The 22667-nt window shown below is 42.6% G+C and overlaps 1 protein-coding gene across 4 annotated transcripts in view; it reads right to left on the reverse strand.

Moving 5' to 3' along the window:
- Positions 1 to 22667, reverse strand: part of SPON1 (spondin 1) — a 460458-nt gene that overhangs the window by 102363 nt on the left and 335428 nt on the right. For all 4 annotated transcript variants that reach the window (XM_081545084.1, XM_081545085.1, XM_081545082.1 and 1 more), the window contains one exon: positions 20600 to 20748. In XM_081545084.1, coding sequence (XP_081401210.1) covers positions 20600 to 20748 — 149 coding nt within the window. The remainder of the gene's footprint in view (positions 1 to 20599; positions 20749 to 22667) is intronic.

Genomic DNA, 22667 nt, shown 5'->3' on the forward strand with positions numbered 1-22667 from the left:
TAAGCCCCTTTCACACCCCAGAATTTTGCCAAGATACTCATGTTGAAGGAAGTCACACCTGGTGTAATATTGTATTTTCCAATATAACTAAGGAATGGAAACATTATAAAATAGCAAATATAATTTATGCAACAAATATAACTTAAAGGGGCATTTTGAACAACTGCAGGTGAAAAGACATAGAGTTCCCCACTTTAGCACACTGGTATTGACACCAGAAAGTGAGACTCAGTTGCAGACAAAGGATCAGAAGGATGTCAGAGACACAGCTTACACTAGCGAGACAAACCCAAGTGCTTGAAGAGATTCTAGGTTCACCTCCAACAATACTTGTATCAGACCAACAACCTGCCAAGAACAACCAGAAAAGATGGGTAAGACACAACGGAACAACTTGGCTTCAAGTGCTGGAGAGCTCTCAGTGCAGCCAGGACTTGAAGGCTGAGGTCGGGGAGAGACCGGAAATGCACAGAAGTGAGTCAGATATTCCGAGCTGCTTTCCCCCTCCAGGCACTGGGTGTTTCCTCAGCCATACAAAGCTGAGAGGCTGAGAAGCTGAGCAGAACTTTTGGCAATCTCACAGGGCTGCAGAGGAAAAATGACTTCAGCCAACATCCTGAAGGGAAAGGTGGGACAGGGAAGGGAGCCCCCCAGTTGGCACTGCCTTCCTTCTGTGGTAGCTGCTGATTTGTAAGGGTCACAGGATAGAAAGCTTGCAGATCTGAGTAGAAGGGAGTAGCTAAGAGGTTGAATGGAGCTTTCAGCAGCCTCGTATTTTGAGAATATTCAAACTGTAAGTCAGAAACCAGAAGAAGGCACGAAGGTCCCCAGGCTTTCAGTTAGGGCCTCAGAAGAGCTACACTCTCAGAGTTGGGGTGAACCATAACTAAAGCAGCTCTCACAAAGGCTGACATTCAACTTCACAACTGTCCAACTCAAGACGATTCAAGTGATCTGCCCTACTCTAACTGCCTGCTAGAAGTAGAAGCAAACCTGTAAAGGAAGGCAATGTCGTCCAGAGCCTCTGCAATTGTTCATACACAATGTCTGCATTCAGTAAAAAGATTATCAGATGTGTAAGGAAACGACCAAAGAAAAAAGACAATAGAATAAGATGCAGATATTGTAGTTCTCAAACCTGGATTTAAACAAAAACAGTGATTAATATGTTTCAGAAGCAGAAATTGTAAAGGAGAATTTTAGCAACAAACTGAAATTTGTAAAAAGGAACTGAGTGAAAATTCTAGAACTGACAAATATGATAACTGGAATTAAGAACTAACAGGTTTAATGGTTAGTTTAGGCCAGAAGAAGAGAGGATTAGGGATTATACAGACTAAAGTCTGGAAGGAAAAGAGATGAAGCATGTAAGGAAAAAAGCCTTAGAAACATGAGAAATGTTGGCAAAATTTAACATGAATGTAATTGGAGTCCCAGATAAAGGGGAGAGAGAAAGTTTGGGTAGAATCAATCTTTGAAGAAATACTGGCCAGAATTTTCCAAAACTAACAAAAGATATGAAACCACGGATTCAAAAAGTGTTATGAAAGCCCCAAAGAACAAATTAAACATATACAAACAAAATGACATCTCAGCATATAGTATAACTACTTAAAACCAGAGACAAAGATAAAATCCTAAATATAGCCATAGAAAGACATATTAACTTCACAAGAGCAAAGTGAGACTGACATCTGACTTCTCAATGAAAGTCAGTGACCGAGGAATCATGTTTTTAAATACCAAAAGAAAAATAATTGCCAACTTAGTTTTTAAAAAAGAACCTTTAAAAACAAAGGCAAAAGAAAGACATTTACAGACAAAACACAAACTGAGGGAATTTTTGCTTACAAATTCTCATTAAAAGCAATGCTAAAGGTGTAAAGAAATGGTCCCTGAAGGAAAATGGAAATATAAAAAGAAATGAGGAGCAGCAGAAAGAGTTAATATGGGGGTGATGCTCAGTGAATATTGACTGTACAAAACAATATGAATTTAGCTTTGCAGTATTAAACATGTGTAAAATTCATTATTTGCCAACAATAATACTCAAAGTGTCACTGGAGTGAGAAGAATTCAAGTAGTCTAAGGTTTTTGCATTGTCCTGGAAGTAGCAAAAGTATATTAGATGGTAACATACTAGACTCCAGTGAGTCAGGATGCACGTTGTAAAGAATTCCAAACTCCTTAGGGACTGGATAATAACATAAACCCCTGGTGCAGGCCAGACACCCACCCTGCAACAAACACTGCTGCTGTCTTAGGCCCCATTTTGGAGGCTTTGGAGTTCACCCTAGTCCCACTTCTTTGTCGTTAGGATTGTACATTCTATGCACTTGATAAATAAACATGAACGCTTATATGCATGTATATTTGTTCAAGTTTGGGGTCACTAATCTGCATGCAGATAATTGGAAGGGATGAGTTTTAGATGAACAGCAAACCGATTTGAGAAAGAAAACCCTTTGGACACCGGTATAGAGGAAAACTTCATTTTGAAAGCCCCAATCATGCTTGCACTCATGATCCCAGATCATCAGCCAGATGAGCACATCTTTTATATTTGCACTGAATCTTGAATATATTATGCAGAGTTCATTACATTTTAAAGAATAATCTTGCACCAGATAACACATACCTACCTGTCAGTGCTTATTGGTTAAATGTATGCATTTATGAAATCTATGGAATACTTAGTACACCAAGTAAATAATCTCCTCTTCCCTATCCTCCCCTTCCCCCAACAAAAGATCCCAATGAGAACCCGATGTGTTACTCTGTATTTAATAGCTATTTTGAAAAAGATTCCAGTTCCCCCAGCACTCCCCCAGAATGCTTTCAAGAGCTGTGGTTCCCAATGAACAGGCTGCTCCAACATACAGGGATCAGCGTCCTTTGGGACAGCATTGGCTTGCTAGTTAATAGACAGTTGATTTTCTTTACCCATTGATTAATGAAGCAGTTATTTTGCCATTGAATAGGAAGATGATTAAGAACTGCTGTAACTGGAGCCTACTGGAAATGGGTTGTAGTTTGAGAACTGCTGGTAGCTGTGGAGACAGAGAGGTCGGATGGCTGGCTTTGCTTATAGCAGCCTTTCTGTCAGGGAACCGAGGGCTAAAGTGTTCTGCTTAATTCAATAGGCACTTATTAAGGTATTATGAGCTGTATGTGAAGCCCTACTGGGGAGAGGAAGGGGGGTGTCCAGTGCAGAGCCTGGCTCAGATAGAAGCCTATGCTGTACTAGTTCTTCCAGAGGCACCCCCACCTGCCCGCCCCCCTAATATGAGGCAGGGAAGGGGCCAAAGTGTGAGGCAGGGTGTCTGGAAGATCAGAGGAGGCAGAAAGAACACGTACTTGGAACTAGAAAAGGCATCACAGCAGAGTGGGCTATGGGAGGCTGGGTGGGATTCTGACAGATACAGACGGGGAATAAAGTCTTAAACGGATGGAGAAACACCACGAGGAAGAGCAACAACAGCAGCAAAAAGTAAAGAACTCAAAATTTCAATACTCTTGATTTTTAGCTGTGTGACCTTGGGCTAGTTACCTAACTTTTCTGGGCTTTGCTTTTCTCATCTGGAACATGAAATCAATAATAACTACCTCTATAGAGTTGCTGTGAAGGTTCACTGAAATAGGTAATCTGTCAGGAATCTATCATGCCACCTGGCACAGGGTAGACACTCAGTATATGGAGGCTACAAGCCACAAGAGAATGAAAAATAACAGAAAGACTGAAAAAATCGTCTGCCTTCCTTCATCAAGCCTTCCTCTTCCGAGATACAGCACTGCTTTTGGGGTTTTCTGCCTAAGTGAACTCTGAGTCCTTGAGCCCTTTCAGGGTGAGCTCTGTGTCTTGCGCACTTGTGTCTGCCTTCCTGATTCCCTCAGGGCACAGCCCATAACAGGTGCACAGGAAACCTTCGTGGAAAAAAACGAGTGAATGAATGTGTCCGTTCTCCTCCATCTCCTAAGCCTCTCCCATCACTTACAGTTTGATGAAGGTATTACACACCTCTGCACAGCCTGGTGTGCCCTTCCCTTCCCTCTACCCAGAAAACTCTCTTCACCCCTCAAAATCAGCTCATGATTTGTGAGGTCCTTCTTTCAGGATGGAATTGGACAGAATGGATACTTCCTCCTTAGTACCACTTAGTACACAACTCTACCAAAACATGCAGCTTGTCAGCTTGTAATTCCTCGCTCTTTCCTCTTGTAAACCTTATCGGCTACGTGGTGTCAAGGGGACATAATGTGATAACGTGGAGGCAGAAACTGAGAAGCCAGCAGAATCTCTTCCATAAGATGGGGCTCCTGTGCTTTCTTTTGTTTGCTTATCTGTGTCTATCCTAAGGAAAAATTGGTATGTTTACATAGTTACAGAACAGCTGGAAGCGTGACATATGACTTTACAATTTCCGTAGCTAAGTGCATATACTATGGAGTTTCAGGGACAATTTGGTTTCTTTCCTTCTCTGAAAAAAGGATTTTAAGTTTTGCATCGGGTAGAAAGTACGTTACAATACAGGGGGATGATGTGATGTGTCTTCCACACTCGGTCTTATATCCCACATCTGTGCTTCTAGAGCCCAGCATGGGGTCTCCCTCAGTGCCTCGCACACAATAGATGTCAATAATTATTTGTTGAATGAATGAATACTCTTGTGTCTGGTCACTTCCCTGCTCAGAAACCCTCAATGGCTGCCCTATTCCTACTGGTCTGTTTGTAACCTCAGTGGTGGAAGCCTGGTACTCAAGTTTGCTCATGAGGTGACCCCAACCTCCCTTTACAGGCCTGTTTCCTACTCTCTTATGCCATACATCACTCACTGCAGGCAAGCTGGACACCCGGGTGGTGGCTCTTGGCTCAGCAGAGGGCATCTCTGATGGACTAGGAGAACTTGTTTGTATGGGGAATACCTTCATGATGAGAGAGCTGAAGAACTGATTGGATGGGAGGGATAGCCCACAGAGATGCTCTGACCATGAGTGGGAAGTGAACAGCACTTTTTCAAAACAGACCCAAAGATCAGACGGTGGCTGGGGATACAGTTCTCAGGACAGCTACCCAGTTCAGCCAAAGAGCATGCATTGTCTGCGTTGCTAACACGCTCGACTCTTCAATCCATCTTCATACAAACAAGGCAACAACAAAAATTGCTATCCTGGTGCTGATGGTCCAGCAAGACAAGAAAGGAGTTAATACTTTTTGAGCATCAAGATTTACTGAGTTTAATGCTCTCATGAAATCTCAGCTCCCTGAGACCAGGGAAGGCTCTGCTCTGTGTTCCCCATGTGCCTTGGACTTGACTTTTCTGGTCCAAGTTGCACTGTGTTGTAGTCACCTATTTCTATGTCAGTCAAGAGACCATGAGCCACGTAAGGACAAGTGTTTTCTCAAGCATGGTGTTTGACATTGAATGAATGAATGAAGTCTATACAAGGTTCATACACCTTTTTTTTACCACTAGATGGCAAATATTCACTGGACAATTTACTCTCAACTGTCTCAGGCACAGTTTGGTGAAAACTAGGTAAGTTTTTCAGTACATACAACAGGATGAAGTTTTCAGGGCTGTCTATGCCTCCTCTCTTTTAGCAGAGAGAGAAGAAAGTTCTAGAATGGAAGCCAGGTGTCCTGGGGCAAGACTCTGTGTTGTCATTGGCATTTGGGCAAGTCACATACATTTTCCAAGCCTCAGTTTTATTATTTTAAAAAATCTGTAGACTGTGGTAACTTCAGATAAACATTTATTAGCATCTGTGATATTTCAGGCCCTGACACCAGTAATAGAGGTAAGGATGATTCAAAAAGACTCCCTGCCTCTAGGACAATGCTTCTCAACTCTAGTAAAAGATCAGTTTGTTTTCATTTAAAAAATGTCAAATCTGTTGCAGACTGTACCCACGTTCTGATTTTTTAATTATTAGAGTCATTGGATATTGTTAAATTGCTATTTCTAAATGTTTATTCTTAACTTTGGGGCTTCCCAGGTGGTGCAGTGGTAAAGAACCCACCTGCCAATGCAGAAGACGCAAAAGATGTGAGTTTGATCCCTGGGTCAGGATGATCCCTTGGAGTAGGAAATGGCAACCCACTTCAGTATTCTTGCCTGAAAAATTCCGTGGATAGTGGAGCCTGGCAGGCTACCGTCCATGGGGTTGCAAAAAGTTGGACACGACTGAGCAACTGAGCACACGTTCTTAACTTCTGGATTTAGCACATTGTAAACTGACTGCAAATGTCCTGTGAACAGGCCTTTGTCCACAGGGCACACACTCAGGAGGGAGGCTCACACCAGCCTCTGCAGGACTCAGGCCTGTGAATGTGGGACAATCTACAGACAAGGGCCCCTCTTTGCAGGGCATTAAACACTTACAGCACATAGGACAACTCGTGTAGTTTTGGAGGTAAAGGGGGCAGAGATCTGAGATCACTTCTGGAGTCTTTCTGGAGAAAGTTCTGGCCAGTCCTCTCTGATCCTTAAAATAGGAGGTCCTCCTAGGCCATGTGGCTGCCGACATACCAGATGAGGCTTCAGGCACTTTGCAGTCCTTCCCTCACTGTCTGGGCTTCCTGGGCCTTTCAGTGTGTGGTCTCACCCCTCAGACCTAAGGCCAAGCATCAACTCTGACCCTTGCTTTCTTCCTTGGCCGTGATTTACACTCTTTCTCTGAGTCAACTACTTTTGGCCACCAGGATTATAAATCTTTGCCCCTGCTCAGCCCAGTCCTTGGGACCACCTCTTCAGTGGGGTTTGGGGCATACGGGTACCACGTGGGCCTGACACTATGGGTAGAGTCTCGACGAGCTCTGCTGGTCACCAGAATAAGAAGAATCCACTGAGAACACACAGCGTGCTTTCTTATGCGGTGTCTTTTAAATATTCCTAAGCTTCAGTGTTTGGCTTATTTATTTTTTATTTCAAATACAAAATAATCACTTTCTTGAACAGATATTTTGTACCATGTACCCAAAGACACGGTACAAAATTCTCACCCAATCTATCCTTTCCATTTCCAGGCTCTCAGGTCCCTACCCCAGAGGCAACCACTATTTATATTCTTACATGCCCTCCAAGGGATGTAAGGGTATATCTTGTGATACCACAAGTGAAATACACTAGAAATACTCGGCTGCAATTTCTTTTTTAACCAAATGATTTGCCTTGGTAATGTTTAATCTCAACTTGTCATTCTTTAAAAACTGGTCCCCCGTTAATAGATATTTAAGTTTTTCTACTTTTTCTGTTATACACAGTGTTCAGTAAGTAGCATGCGCCTACATGTGAGTATATAAGTTTCTGGATAGGAAGTATGAGTCAGAGAAATGTGCCCTCCACAAAGCTGTGCCAATCAGCACTGCCACAATTAGCACATTGCCGTGTGTTTTTTCACACTTCTGTCAACATATGGTTATCGAAAGTCCAATAGATCAAAAATTATAGCTCTGTGGAATAAATATGCATTTCCATAATCATAAATGAGATTAAACATCTTTTAAAATATCCTAAAACTTATGTTTTGATCATTTTTAAAAACTTGTTTATTGTTCTTTAAAAATTGAACCATAAGGGCTCTTTACATGTTAAAGAAATTAGCCCTTTGTTTATTGTATGGACTGCAAACACTTCCCACACTTTGTCTTTCACCTTTAAAATGTTTAAATATTTTCCACAATAAAAAACATGCTTGTAGTTTATCAATCTTTTCTTTTATGCCCTCTGAGTTTTGTGACATACTTGGAAGGGATTTTGCTCTAGATTACAAAATGATTTCATCATGTTTCTTCTAATGTTTTTGAATCTTCATTTTAAAATATTTAAATCTTTGATAAATTTGGACTTTATTTTGGTTTAAGGACTGAAGTGGAGCAAATTGCATTTTTCCATGACTTTCAGTTGTGACAACACCATTTATTAAATAATTCATCTTTTTCCAAGAGACAGAAAATTATATCTTTTTCTTACACTTAATTTAAAATAAAATTGTGTCTTCTTTTGGACTTCCTATTATATTTTATTGATCTGTTTATCCATATATTAGTGTCACACAGTTTTACTTAATGTAGTTTTATAATGTAGTTTTTAATATCTGGTTTGGCTAGTCTTCTCTATTTACTGCCTCTCCCTCATCCCCATCATTGTCTTTCAGACATTTTCTGGCTACTCGACTATTTAGTTTTTCATTTCCATAGAATCAGCCTGTATAATTTTAAAAATTATGTTTTGGGGGAAGCACATTAAATTTACAGATTAAGTTTGGAGTACTGACCTTTTTGCAATATTCACTTATTAAAGTTTTCTTTGCTTATTTAGATAACATTTTTAAAAGGTAACATGTATGTGTACAGATAGTACAAAAGGGCATATAGTGAAATGTGAATACACCTTTCAGATTTGACCCCTACTCTCCCTGTTTGCTCTAGAGACATTGAGTTTCTGAAGTGTGCATAGAGATATTCTATGCATATGAAATTCTATATGTGCATGTAATCATTTGACTCTAACCCACCTGTGTTTTCCCCAGATAGCAGCTAGCTAGAGACCCTCTTCTGTTTTTCCCTACCTAGTAAATACACCAGGGAGCCTTCTATATCAGTACATACAAATCTGCTTGCTCCTTTTAGTAGCTTCAGGGTGTTTAACTACATAGAAGCAGCCAGAATTTTTAATATGCCCCCTATTGATTAAAAAATAGCTTCTTTCCATCTCTTATTTTTATAAACAATGTTGTGATAAGTATTCTTCCTCACATGCCTTGTGTGAGAATATTTCTGAAGGACAAATTCCTAGATACAGAATTACTATGTCAAGGTATAAAGAAAATGTACACACAATAGTGTAAATACACTCAACACTACAGAACTATACACTTAAAAATGGTTAAAATGGTATTACATTATATGGGCTTTTTTGCCATGCTAAGAAAGAAAATGTACAATTTTTTATAGCTATTGCCAAATTGTCTCTAAATCTTGACAATTTATTAATTATTTCCCCATTTAAATTTGCCTTCTGCTTGCAATATTTTGGCTCAGTTGCTATAAAAATAGATTTTTAGGAAGCTAAATAATCTATAAGTTCTGAATAAAACCATCCCCATTTCTTCCATAGAGAGATTCTCAGAAAATTTCCAGGGATTGATGATGCTCTGATGTGAAGCTGTGGAAGTCAGGAAATGCTGCTAAGAGCAGGGCTCTGCCTCCTTCCAGCAAAGGTAGCCTGTTCCAGTTTTATTAAAGAACAGGGATCACTGAATCGCTTTGGCTGCTTGTCCTACTGTGATTTAGACTTGTTTGAAGACTCAACTGAGAGAAAACAAGAGGTTTCACATGACTGAAGTCCCACCTTTCAAATGATGTTCTAATTTCTATATCAAGTGTCTGTGACTGGGAGTCTTTATTTAACTTCTTTTCCACCCCAACCCCTAGTACCACTTTATTCCTATCAACTACAAGTGCCCGCTTTCACACTCCATGGAGTTAAGCCTTGAATGAGGTTGTGAAGGACAAAAGAGGTATGGATAACAGTATTAATGTAACCCCAATAAAATTAGGCACCTTGGAACTGTGTGCAGCAGAGTAACAACCTAAAGTTTCTACCGAATCTGATTCCAAGAAGCCTTGAAAATCACTGCAGGTCTTTACTAAATGTGTCTTGAGGAGCCAACAGAGGGTTAATTACATCACACAATGTTCTGCAAAGTGCACTGCTAAAAATTCTCTTTAGATGTCTCTTCTTTGAGAAATCAAATTTACTAAAAGTCTTCTTTGGACCTTTCTTTTTAATCTGTATTTCCAATTCAAATGGCAGCTTCTCATATATGTCTCTTCTCACACTTTAAAATTCTAATTCTGTCCCAGCTTACTGGCCTTACTTCTCCCTTCACTTCTTTTTTTCCTGGTCTACTTTCTCTAGCAGCTTTTATTTAGCACAGTTTACCTCTTCTGTCAATTGCATTCCTACCCAATGAAACCAAAGCATCTTCTTAGAAGATGGGAGAACAAGTGGATTACAAATCCTCCAAATTTAATTTTTTTCGGTCCTAATGCTAAGAGTAATAATTAGGTCATACTTCAAGCCAGGCACTGCATGTGTATTATTTCATAACCAATATATGGCGTTCATATCCTCAAGATTGCTGTTGTTGTTCAGTCATTAAGTTGTGACCAACTCTTAGTGACACCATGGACTGCAGCACGCCAGGCTTCCCTGTTCTCTACTATCTCCTGGAGTTTGCTTAAGTTCTTGTCCATGATTACCATTTTGGAAATGAAAAATCTAAGGCTCAGTGAGGTTAGGTGATCTGTTCAAGGTCAAAGACTTAGGGAGCATATCTAGCATATCTACTTGCCCTGTACTGTTTTCATGGTTCTTAAGCAGATAAATGCAATGCAATGTAAGAGCAAATGATCTTGACTGTGCCCTTGGCCACCATAACCTTTCTCTGATCTCTATCTTTCCAAATCTTTATGTTTAGGTCTAGGGATATCCCCAGGTCCCTCCTCAATGGCTGAACCAATCTCTAGACCCAGTGTTTCTCATCCAATTGGTTTAGCTCTGTGTCCTGAGGTTCTGTTGATCTCCTCTCTCCTTTGCGCTGAGCCTCTGTTCTCTTTAGTGCTCCTCCCCGATATCCTTCCCCAAATTTTGGTTCTTGTCTGGGCTTTGATGACTTGGTCTACTTCTTACTAATCTACTACTGCTGCCCTGAAATGTCAATCAATTTACCTTCTACTGCCAATTCCTTTTTCAGTAAAAACCGCCCTACCCACCACCCCATACTCTGTGGTTCTTTACATGGGGGACAACTGCTGATTAGAGTAGTTAGATATCTGATGCAGGGGGCACCCATGCACAGATCTCCAATGATCAATCTGTCTTTCTGGTATTTCAACTGAGAGTTACCAACACCACTCTGGCTATGAAAAGCCAAGGAAGAAAGTCATACAGCCACCATTTGCAGCCATGTGCAGTATAAGTAAGAGGAGATAGCAGATCTATTGAGAAAGGGTAGTAGAAGAGATTTACACAGAAGAGCACAGAAAAGACCATGTGACTCTAGGGTGGTGGATCGGGGCAGAGAGGGGAGGGTGTAAGTGGTTCTCTCAGCCTGACGTCTTCTGGTTACAGCTCTCAGGAGGCTTTTTTGCACTCAGTACTGACTTGTGTTCTCCTGAGTTCTATTTACTCCCTACAATAAACTTTCCTTTGTTCTTGAGTTAGTTTTAACAGGTTTCTGTTACTTACAATTAACAGACTTCACTGAACTCACAGATACAGAGAACAAACTAGTGGTTACCAGTGGGCAGTGGTGGTAGGGAAAAGGGGTGGGGAATGGGAGGAACAAACTATTGTATATAAGATGGGCTCAAGGATGTATTGTATAACATATGGAATATAGCCAATGTTTTGTAATAGTAAGTGGAAAGTAACCTTTAAAATTGTGTGTATAAAAATAGAGACTTCACTAGGCCACCTCCTGCCGTGGGTTTGGAGCTTTGTCTGCATTTCTAACCTCCAGCAGGTATCCCATAGCAAATGGGAAGATCTCCTGTTCTGGGCAGCCTCGAGGCCTTGTTCTGGAGGTGGCCTTGAACTAGCTACTATGGGCATCCAGATAAAGCTGTTTCAAAGAAAAAGAAGAACGTGCACAGGAATAGAGTTGGAATGAGCTTGGAGTTTTGTTGTGGCTCCTTTTTTATATGAGGGGGTGATTATTGTCCTCAAATAGTACAGGGTCAACTTTGGGGTGGAGAGCTAGGGCTATCAGGAGGTGACATTGTTAAGCAGGGATGGGAGGGGCAGGTGGGGGCAGGGGATGGCAAAGAAGTGGTATCCTCCTTTCAGGCTAGGGGCTGACCTGATGAAGGTGAACCTTTAGAATCATTAACTTTTGTAGCTCCTACAGGGGCTCTTCACTTTCCTGATGAGGAAATGGAGACCAAGAATGAAAACATGATAATGACAGGTAACATTTAGTAAGTGCTTTCTACAGGGCAGGGTCTGCTCCAAGCACTTTACACACATCAGCTCCATTAGTCCTCACTGTAACTCAATGAGGTTGGCATATTATCACGCTCATCTCATGGAAGGGGAATCCAAGGCACAGAGGGGTTGAGCGACTTGTCCAATGTCACACATTAAGTAACACCTGGAACTAGCATTTGTACCCAGGAATCTTGATTCAGAGCTAATGCTTTTAGCTACTATATGGTACTATTTCTCACAAGCACTAAAAATCATTGGAACTCAATTATTATAAATAAAAGGTGGTAATGTGTGTGTGTGTGTGTGTGACTTTTTCAATCAGACAAGGTAACATGTCATGATTCATGGAAAATATCAGAAATCAGGCAATGGCTTCAATTTTAATTAAAGGAAAGTGACCACAAGTTTAGAAAATCAAAAATCAGGAAAAATAAAAGTTTGGTAGGCATCTTTTGTCTCTAATGATTTAAAGGTGATGAGAAAAGAAAATTCCCAGACTCTTTCTACCAGTTCCCAGAGCCTTATAAATTGTTTCAACTTTAAAGAAAAAGGATGTCAGCTTGTTTATTGATTCTTGTGCCATAGGTGGTGCGATAATCCTGGTGGCAGGTTTAAGGAATCCTCCAAAGTGAGGCCTCCTGAAGGTAAAATAATCAATGTCTATGTGAGGGTCCAACATTATCTGACCTCTTACAATCAGGAAAGCTTCACATTTAGAGAAATATGAAAGTTGGAGTGTTTTTATTCTAGCATTTTTTTTCATGAGTGAGTGCCCAGTACATGGTTTTATGCAAGAGGCTGTTGCCAGAGATGCTCCAGGTCTCTGCTCAAAACCTGTCAACCCTCACCTTTAGCAGAAGTGAACATAAATCTTTAAGTTAAAGGGCTAAGAAAGGAAGCTACAAACAAACAAACCCAGCTGGACCAAGATGGCAATGAATCTGAACTCTGAGTCTCATTACCAGCTGATTTTACTATATTTGCATATTAAATTAGACACCTACTGGCAGCCACGACTTGACATCAAGGACCAAAAAAGGATAAAAGGGGATGGCACCCCAATCCCTGGAAAAAGTCCTGCACTTTCTCCAATGGATTAATGCGTATGCCTCCCCGTCATTAGTCTCGCTCCTCTTCCCTTTGTCTTACTCTTTAAAATTAAATCCCCCTGCCCAGGTGCGTGAGAAGTTAGCCTGTCAACCTTAGTTCCCACTTCTCCATTCTTTGACCCCTGAATAAAGTTTGTGCTGTGTGGCTCTCAGCTTACTCGAAACAGAACAACCATAGTGGAAAATGAGCCCTCCTTGCCAAGGCAGAGAGCTAACACCCAACCAGGGCACTAAAGTCTATATGACTTAATTTGTCATTTGTTAATGACTGCCAAACAATGTTCAAACTACTGCACAATTGCACTCATCTCACACGCCAGGAAAGTAATGCTCAAAATTCTCCAAGCCAGGCTTCAACAGTATGTGAAATGTGAACTTCCAAATGTTCAAGCTGGACTTAGAAATGGCAGAGGAAACAGAGATCAAATTGCCAACATCCATTGGATCATCGAAAAAGCAATGGAGTTTCAGAAAAACATCTGCTTTGTTGACTACACCAAAGCCTTTGACTGTGTGGATCACAACAAACTATGGAAAATACTTAAAGAGATGGGATTATCAGACCACCTTACCTGCTTCCTGAGAAGCCTGTATGGAGGTCAAAAAGCAACAGTTAGAACTGGACATGAAACAACAGACTGGTTCAAAACTGGAAAAGGAGTATGTCAAGGCTGTATATTGTCATCCTGCTTATTTAACTTATATGCAGATTACATCATGCGAAATGCTGGGCTGGATGAAACACAAGCTGGAATCAAGATTGCTGGGAGAAACAACAATAACCTCAGATATGCAGGTGACACTCCCCTTATGGCAGAAAGCAAAGAGGAACTAAAGGGCCTCTTGATGAAAGTGAAAGAGGAGAGTGAAAAAGCTGGCTTAAAACTCAATATTCAAAAAACGAAGATCATGGTACCTGGTACATCATTTCATGGCAAACAGATGGGGAAACAATGGAAGCAGTAAGAGAATTTATTTTGGGGGGCTCCAAAATCACTGCAGATGGTGACTGCAGACATGGAATTAAAAGATGCTTGCTCCTTGGAAGAAAAGCTAGGACAAACCTATTAAAAAGCAGAGACATTACTTTGCCAACAAAGGTCTGTTTAGTCAAAGCTACGGTTTTTCCAGTGGTCATGTATGGATGTGAGAGTTGGACTATAAAGAAAGCTGAGCATCAAAGAATTGATGCTTTTAAACTGAAATGGCAACTCACTCCAGTGTTCTTGCCTGGAGAATCCCAGGGACGGCGGAGCCTGGTGGGCTGCCGTCTATGGGGTCGCACAGAGTCGGACATGACTGAAGTGACTTAGCAGCAGCAGCAGCTGGAGAAGACTCTTGAGAGTCCCTTGTACTGCAAGGAGATCAAACCCATCAAACCTAAAGGAAATCAGTCCTGAATATTCATTGGAAGGACTGATGTTGAAGCTGAAACTCCAATACTTTGGTCACCTGATATGAAGAACTGGAAAAGACTCTGATGCTGAGAAAGATTGAAGGCGTGAGGAGAAGGGGATGACAGAAGGTGAGATGGTTAGATGGCATCACCAACTTGATGGACATGAATTTGAGCAAGCTCTGGGAGTTGGTGATGAACAGGGAAGCCTGGTGTGCAGCAGTCCATGGGGTCGCAAAGAGTCGGACACGACTGAGTGACTGTACTGAACTGAATGACTTAATAGGGCTTCCCTTTATGGATCAGCTGTAGAAGAATCTGCCTGCAATACAGGAGACATGGGTTCGATCCCTGGGTCAGGAAGATCCCTTGGAGGAGATGGTAACCCAATCGAGTATTCCTGCTTGGAGAATTGCATGGACAGAGGAGCTTGGCTGTCCTGGGGTTGCAAAGAATCGGACACTGCTTAGCAACTAAGCACAACGACAATGACTTAGCAAGACATTTATGGCTTGTGTGTCAGTTCATCAATTCAGACACTGGCTGAGCACTACTGTATGTGAGACAATGTTATCAAGTGCTGGAGATACTCGGTGGACATCAAGAGGCAGGAAAGACTGAGCTGATGCAAAAAGTCTCCTTCCTACTACAAACACATAGACATGTTAGACAAAATATAGCAGGAGGAAGTTTCAAAAATACAAAAGGGAGTTTAGAAAAATTCTCTGGATGCCAGAAAGGAGGAGAAAAGTCTAACCCAAAACTGTGAGCAGAGCTGATGGTTGGGACTGGGCCCAGGTATGGTCCCAGGAGCTAGAAGTTTTAAAATCAGGCAGGGCAAGAAGAGGAGGTCTTAAGCTAGTATTAGGTGACATGTGGGAAGACACCCCTGCCTCAAGCTGGATATTTTGAAGGGCTCTCCTTTTTGTGAATGGGGATAAGAAAATCCTCTGTCAGTCATCTGGGGAGGTGCCAAAAAAGGTTGCTCTCATCCAGGTCCTTGAATGAAAATTCACCCTCACGAAATAGAAGCCCCAGCCTCTCCCATGTGTGAGTGCAGGCCACTGGCCTGGCAGTGGGCAGCTTGAAGCTGAGAAATGACATCAAAACTGGGGTGGAAAGACAAAAAATACAATCTCCCCTTGAACAGACAACACAATTGAGCATAGAGGACTCTCACAGGAAACAAAGAAAAATATCCACTGAAGATGAACAAACAATCCAAAGTCAAGCAAGGACACTAGCGATGGGGAGAGTGGGCAAGTTCAATTCAAAGGAACAGTCGTCCCTAAGACCCTACGGTAACAGAATAATCTGAGTAAGACCATTAGACATGTTTAAAATGGAAGAGATTAAAAGAAACCATAATGAAGCAATAGAATGAGTAACGACAGAGCAGTGAGGAAAATCAACAAGTGCCCCCCTTCCAGGGACACAGAACGTGCTTGGGAGATGGAGAAGGAATGAAGCAGGGACCATCCAGTCTAGGAGAAGGACCACACAGGGAGCTGCAGTTGCTCCAGGAAGGGGTGCCAGACCCAGCCTGCCCAGCCAGAGGGAGGGGCCAGGAAACACACGTGTCTAACATGTCTGCAGGGAAAGTGGACCCAGAGAATGGCACATTCAACAGCTGCCACAGTCTAATGTCTGCATTTCCTCAGCTGTTGCAGAGATTCTCCTAGAGAATCTAAGTACATCATAAGGAAATAGTAATTTATATATCCCCCTCTCCCTCCCAATCTTTGAATCTCTCCAGCGTGGAGACAATGTGTCCTTCAAGCGCATGGAGCCACACTCCCCCTCACTCATTCTTCTCTTGCCACACAAGTCTTCTCTCTGTTCTCCCAGGATAATAAGCTCTCTTCACTTCTGAGTCTTTGCACATGCTGTCGTCACCATCTACAGTGGTGTTTTCCCGACGCTTTTCTTTTGGATCTCAGCTTAATGGGCACCCTCACAGAGACCTTCCCTGACCACCTTACTAACAAGGTCCCTTCCTACTACTGTTTTTTTTTTTTTATGTCACTCTTTGTTGGTTTCTTTTCTTACCTTAATTTATAATTATTTAACCATTTCCCCCCCTTGTTTGCTCCATTAGGATGTAGACTCCATGAAGGCAGGGAATGATCTCATCGCTGCTGGATTTCCAATGCCTGGCATTTATTTAGTAGGTGTTCAGTAAAGTTATCAAATGAGTTAATCTATGCAGGAAGCAATTATGAAACAATTAACACTATACCCACTCAGAGGATACAGAGATGGAGAGCATGGATTTCTGAACTTTGCAGTTTAGTGAAGGAAAGATATCAAGTAAGAACTTGAAGTAAATGTGATGATGGTAATGACGGGGGGCTGGGGGGGGTGGTACCCAGTGTTGTGGGAGCACCTGGCCAGGGGACGGATTTTGTATAGAATTTGGGAAGGCTTCCAGGAAGAAGCAACATTTAAGCTGAGTTCTGAAGTATAAACATGAGTTCACCAGTTGAAAGGGAGCTGGAAGATGTTCTAGACTGACAGAAGGCCCAGATGCAAGAGAGGCATGGCTTTTCGGAGAGTATGAAAGAGGTTTTGCGCTGGTTCAGCTTAGAGCTGCAGCAAGAAATAAGATGGGGGAGGTAAACAAGGCCAGATCATGGAGGGTTCTAAGCTATGATAAGAGTTTGGACTTTATCCTGGGGTCAATTAGGAGCCATGAAACATTCTATTTGGGAGAGTGGCATAATCCAACGGACATTTTATAAAATGGCTGTGGGGCAGTGTGAATAACAGGAAGAAGGCTGGAGGCAGGGAGGTCAGACGGCTAGTGCAATAATTCAGGCAAGAGATGAGGATGGTTTAAATGGAAGCGTGGTACTGAGGAAATGACCTGGAGGAATTTAGGAAAGAAGGCAGAAGAAGTTGAGATGGGGGCAGAATCAAGGGTGATGCCCAGGTTTCTAGCATGAATAACATGGTGAAGGGGGCACCATCTTTGGGCCACATACACCTTGTACACATGCCATAGACGTATACTTGATGAAATAAAAATGGTCTTAGTGTAACATTTTCATAATGATGAATATTCATCAGTCCACTTTCGGGTCCTGGGTCTGTCTGCATGTGTGATCTACCTTTCCCTACTGCCTCCACCTGTCTTGAGGTTACTCATCTGTGACCTGCCAGGCCAGGCTTCTCTCAGCATTCCTAACCCACCGTCCCCACCAGGACCCATTTGCCTCTGTCTCCTGCTAAGACGTGTGCCTTGTGCCCTTCCCCCACTCTCTCTGGCCACAAGTGTCATGAATGCCAATAATGCTGCTGTAGTTTTTCATTAATTTTCTTGGTGTTTTGTAGCTATAGGGACATTAAAATTTATACTCAATAATATTATTACAGTTTCCCACTACTAACGGGATTATTATTTCTGTTCATTTGTGTTTGAAAGCCATTAGCATAAGATTTACCTCCAACAATATCTGCTGTGATTTTTAATGCCCTTGAAACTTGCAGCGAGTGATAAGTCTATAACAAGAGAATGCTAGGAAGCATATAAATGTCTTTCTTGGGAAAAGAGACCTTTTTATTTTCATCCTGGTTGGGCTCGGGTTCTTTGATACAGTAGTTGGTAGGATATAAGGTATTAAAGGCTGAGAACACTGTGTTAGTTTGTAGATGTGTTCAAACAAGTTCCCGGTTATTCAGGGGACACTTTCATATTCTAGGAGGATTCATATTCTTGTTCCTTTTTTATGTTGTTTCTTACCTGGCTTACAGAAAAGTAAATTGTGTGCTTTCAGGGAACAATATTTAGAACTATGAGTTGCTTGAAAGCAAAGGGACCCTGAAATCACTTTATCTGTCTGACTTTTCTAGAAGCTGGGCTGCTGGATGCACGGCCGAGCAGAGCGACAGAAACAGGCTTATTTCAGAGGCTGGAGAGGGGAGTTTCTCTGTGGGGCGAGGAAGGTGGGTAGAGAGGGCCGGTCTCATGAGTGTGTGACCTGTGCAAGATTGTCAGGGCCTTGTGCTGTGAAATTCATAGTGCCACCATCATGAAATTCTTAAGTTTTGAACAAAGGACCTCCCATTTTCACTAGGCCCTGCAAATTATTTATTTGGTACTAATATAGGTTTTGGAGCCAGGTGGACTTGGGTTCAAGTTCTGGAATTCTCTAACTATTGACTGTGCCTCAGTTATCCTTATCAGAAAAACTAGGGAATTAATATTCTCTTCTCCAACTAGAGGTGAGAGCTAAAAGTACATGTTCAGCATCCAGGGGACCTGACAGACCTTAGGACGTGCTCAGTGGGATTTTTAACTTCCATGTGCAGTACCCATAATTAAATATTATTACAACTTAATGTCAGGAACATTAGCCAGCTTGGAGAACCAGACATTGTCTGCATGTACAAAAGCTGTGTGCTGGTCAGGAACACACCAAGCAAAGAACATTTTCCTAAAGTTCTTTGGAGACAGAGGCAGGAGGTCCACTCATCAGCTGTCAGCCTTCTCACTGCTATGACACCTGACTGACCGTGTTCGCCGGCACAGTGTGGCCTCAGTTTCTCAGAGTTCCTGCATGCCTCCCTGCTCTCCAGAAATCCCTCAAGATAGCCAACGAGTGACACGGTGTTATTATGAAGACGCCCTTGATCTTGATCTAATATGCAACCTTTAGTTTCAGCTATTATTTACAACAAATGGTTTTTCAACATACGACACAACAGAACTTGACAGGCCATGTATCACAATTCCATGCTTGAGAATCAGGAACCGAGACAAGGTATCTCCCCTCCATGACAGCCCGGACAGATGAGGACCAGTATGGAGCCCTTCATGACTTTGCAGATGAACCTGGCTGTACTGTAGCCTGAATGAGCAATACCAGTGACAAGGCATGGTGCCCAGAGTCAGAGAAACACTAAGTCATTGGTAAGATAAACTCGTGATGAATAGCATGCTATCTTGAATTAAACAATTTTTTTTTCTGAAAATGGAGAAGGGCTTTAAATCAAATTAATGAGAAACATAAGCTAATTCCTGGGTGTTTTTGGACGCTGGGCCAAAAGAATTCCTCAGGGGATTATAGCAGGAATCAGGTGGTCTTTGCTGCATTCAGTTTAGGGTCTGTGGGAGCTTGGAGTCCAGATGGCAGACATCAGGGGGAAGGACTGGGGGCCTCAGCTCTGCGTGCCCTGCTGCACACACAGATCGTGAGACACAGGGGTCCCTGCACTGTCTCAGGAGATGTGGGGCAGGAGCCCAAGCAGGGCAGCAGCCTCACAGTGGCCTGTGCTGGAAACAACCACATTCCAGGCGTGGCTGGCTCTTTCCTTCCTTCCCCCTGTACACTTACGAGCAGTGAGATGTGGTTCCCTACGCAGCTCTCCGGGGCCCAAAGGGCTTTTGTGGGTAGTGATGGCCACGTTGCAGCCTGTGAATGGCCTTCAGCAAACCACAGCTCTTCTTTCAAGATCCCTCATCAACCTCTTTCTAGTGCTTTTGATGATGGATGATGGTACTTCCCAACAAATAGAAAAGAATGATAGACTATTTCCCCCTTATCCCTCATTGGTGTGAAAGGGGTCCTAGATAATACCTGACTCCTGGGCCCACATGAGATGGTACACTGTATCAATACATTAAAAATGCTTCAGCTTATAATGATTTTGATTAATCACTGACTAGTTTATCAAACACCTTAAGACATAGGTAAAAAAACCATGTGTCGATAAACAAATGTTTCTCTTTGGAAATGGTGATTTTAGCTTCATGTGAATGTCACTCCCCCGAGACCCTTTCAAGAATCAAAGTAACCCACCACACTGACCCTCAGGAGAACAAAGACGTGATATTCCAACAATGCAGCCACAGCAACAGCTTTTAGCACAAGCTCAAGAAAGCACAAATGCAGTCAGGGAAGATGTGAGACAACAAGACGAACATTTGTGCCTCTGTCTTCAACTGAACGTAAGCATTCTGAAACTCAGCAAATAGATTTCACTTCCTACGGTACCAATTTTCCAGCACATATAAGTTTTGAGCCCCTGGGAAAGAAAGCTAAAGGATGCTTGACGGCATGCTTGGGTTTTAGTCATTCTGGGATTATTTTTCTTACCTGTTGTCGAATTTCCTCCTCCATTTTCACTGGGGAGCCCAATTCTGCAACCTGTTTGACGCCTTCGCTCGCATATCCTCCATACTCCCATAGCACGTAATTCTTGGAGTGGGATCCGCCGATGATTGCAGACCAGTGATTGGCCCGACCTGGAAAAGCCAATTAGATGCAGGTATCAGTGTGGCTGTGGCTAAAAGACAAGTCCCTTCAAGGATGGGGAGGTGTATCTGGACAATGATCCAACCTGTGTTGGCTAAGCACCTGCTCTGTGTTAGGTTCCGTGCTATTCTGGGATGAGTAAGATAGTCCCTGTAAGCGAGTAAGTCTTGGGCATATGCAGACAGCAATGGGTAGATGTCTAAATAAGACACAGAGCTCGCCCAGAATGATGACTCCTGTCTGGAAGGATCTCAGTGAAGAAGAAAGTTGAGAGAAGGTTTAAATGCTGAGCAGATATGTAAGACAGAACAGAGAGGAAGGACTATTTCTGGCAGACTCAGAAACATTAAGTAACACTGTGTGTTTGGGGAGCCATAAGTAATTTAGCATTGCTATGTCACAGAGTGTCAATGGCAGAGTTGGGAAATGAGGCTAGGGAAGTAGGAAGGGGCCTGCCCATGGAGGGCCTTGTTCTAAATGCTTCAGGAGTTCAGATGTCATTTTAAAGGGTCTGAAACCATTAAAGGGTTCTGAGCAGGGGAATGACATGATCACATTTGAATTTTAGATAAATCACCCAGACAGCAGTGTGAAGGATGCATCAGTGTGGGCAAAATTAGAGTGTGGAGCTGGGGAGGTGGGCACTGAGCAAAAGGTAAAGGGAGTGAGTGGGAAATTAGGCTTAATCATTCTTGGGAATAAGCACTACTGTTTTTTGCTGGCTTTTATGTACCTTCCAAGGTGAGGGACAGGCAGGCTAGCCATGTGAAAGAATGGGTGAGGTGGTTTGGATACAAGGACATGACTAGTCCACAGTGGTTTGCTGAGGATCACCCAGGATAATGACTGCAGTGGGTTGTAGCAGGGAAGTGATGGATGACACAGAGTGAGAAAAGAATAATGTCTGGGCAGGACCAAGGCAGAACTTGGCCTGAGGATTTTTCAAAGTCTCAAGGGGGAGAAAAGAGAGGAGAGAAAAGTCAACACCAACACCACACTGGATTTGTTTTTGCACGTGATGAATATAAATACATATATATTGATTACTGGGCTTCCCAGGTGGCACTAGTGGTAAAGAACTGTCTGCCAATGCAGGAGACATCAGAGACCCAGGTTAAATCCGTGGGTCGGGAAGATCCCCTGGAGGATGAAATGGCAACCTGCTCCAGTGTTCTTCTTGTCTGGCAAATTCCATGGACAGAGGAGCCTGGCAGGCTACAGTCCATGGGGTCAAAAGAGTCGGACATGACTGAAGTGACTTAGCATGCACGCACGCACACGCATATTGACTACTATTACATACAGTTCGTTATAATGTTGACTCAGTTGTCTGCTATTCTTTGGCTGGATTTTTTAAATCTCCAGTGAAGGAATATTTTTGGGCACAGCAAAGAGGAAAACTTGAACTGGTTGGATTCAACTGATGTTTGCTGCTTCCAACCCTCTGGCTCAGGGTGGGCAGACCTTTCCACTCTACCCCCACTACTTAAGAAAGTGATTCTGAACAGGCCCGGATCTTGTTCACATCTCCCACCTGCTACTCCAGGGCCTTCTGGTCCAGGGGCACATCAAGAGCATGGGCCCAAAGCTATCTGCCTGATCTGCTGAGAGATGACATGATCCAGGCAGACATCATCATGTGGGTCGGCCCAACTGCTGGCTCATTGTTTCCCATACATCAGGGAAATGCAAACACTGTGTTTGTCCATCACATCCCTAGAGAAGACAGATGGAGGTGTTGCCAGCTATTTCTCTGATTTACTTCCTGATTGGGAAGCATGCTCTGGTTATCATCTAGGCTAAGAGCACTGCTTGTGTAGGGGCAAGGGTTAGAATCAATCATGACGTTTGGTTCATGGTATGAACACAGGGAGGCCAGTTCCAGTATCTCACTTATCCCCCTGTTCTG

Source organism: Giraffa tippelskirchi, chromosome 11 (assembly GCF_054371585.1).
Source record: "Giraffa tippelskirchi isolate mGirTip1 chromosome 11, T2T-mGirTip1v1.2.pri, whole genome shotgun sequence".
Classification (NCBI taxonomy): Eukaryota; Metazoa; Chordata; class Mammalia; order Artiodactyla; family Giraffidae; genus Giraffa; species Giraffa tippelskirchi.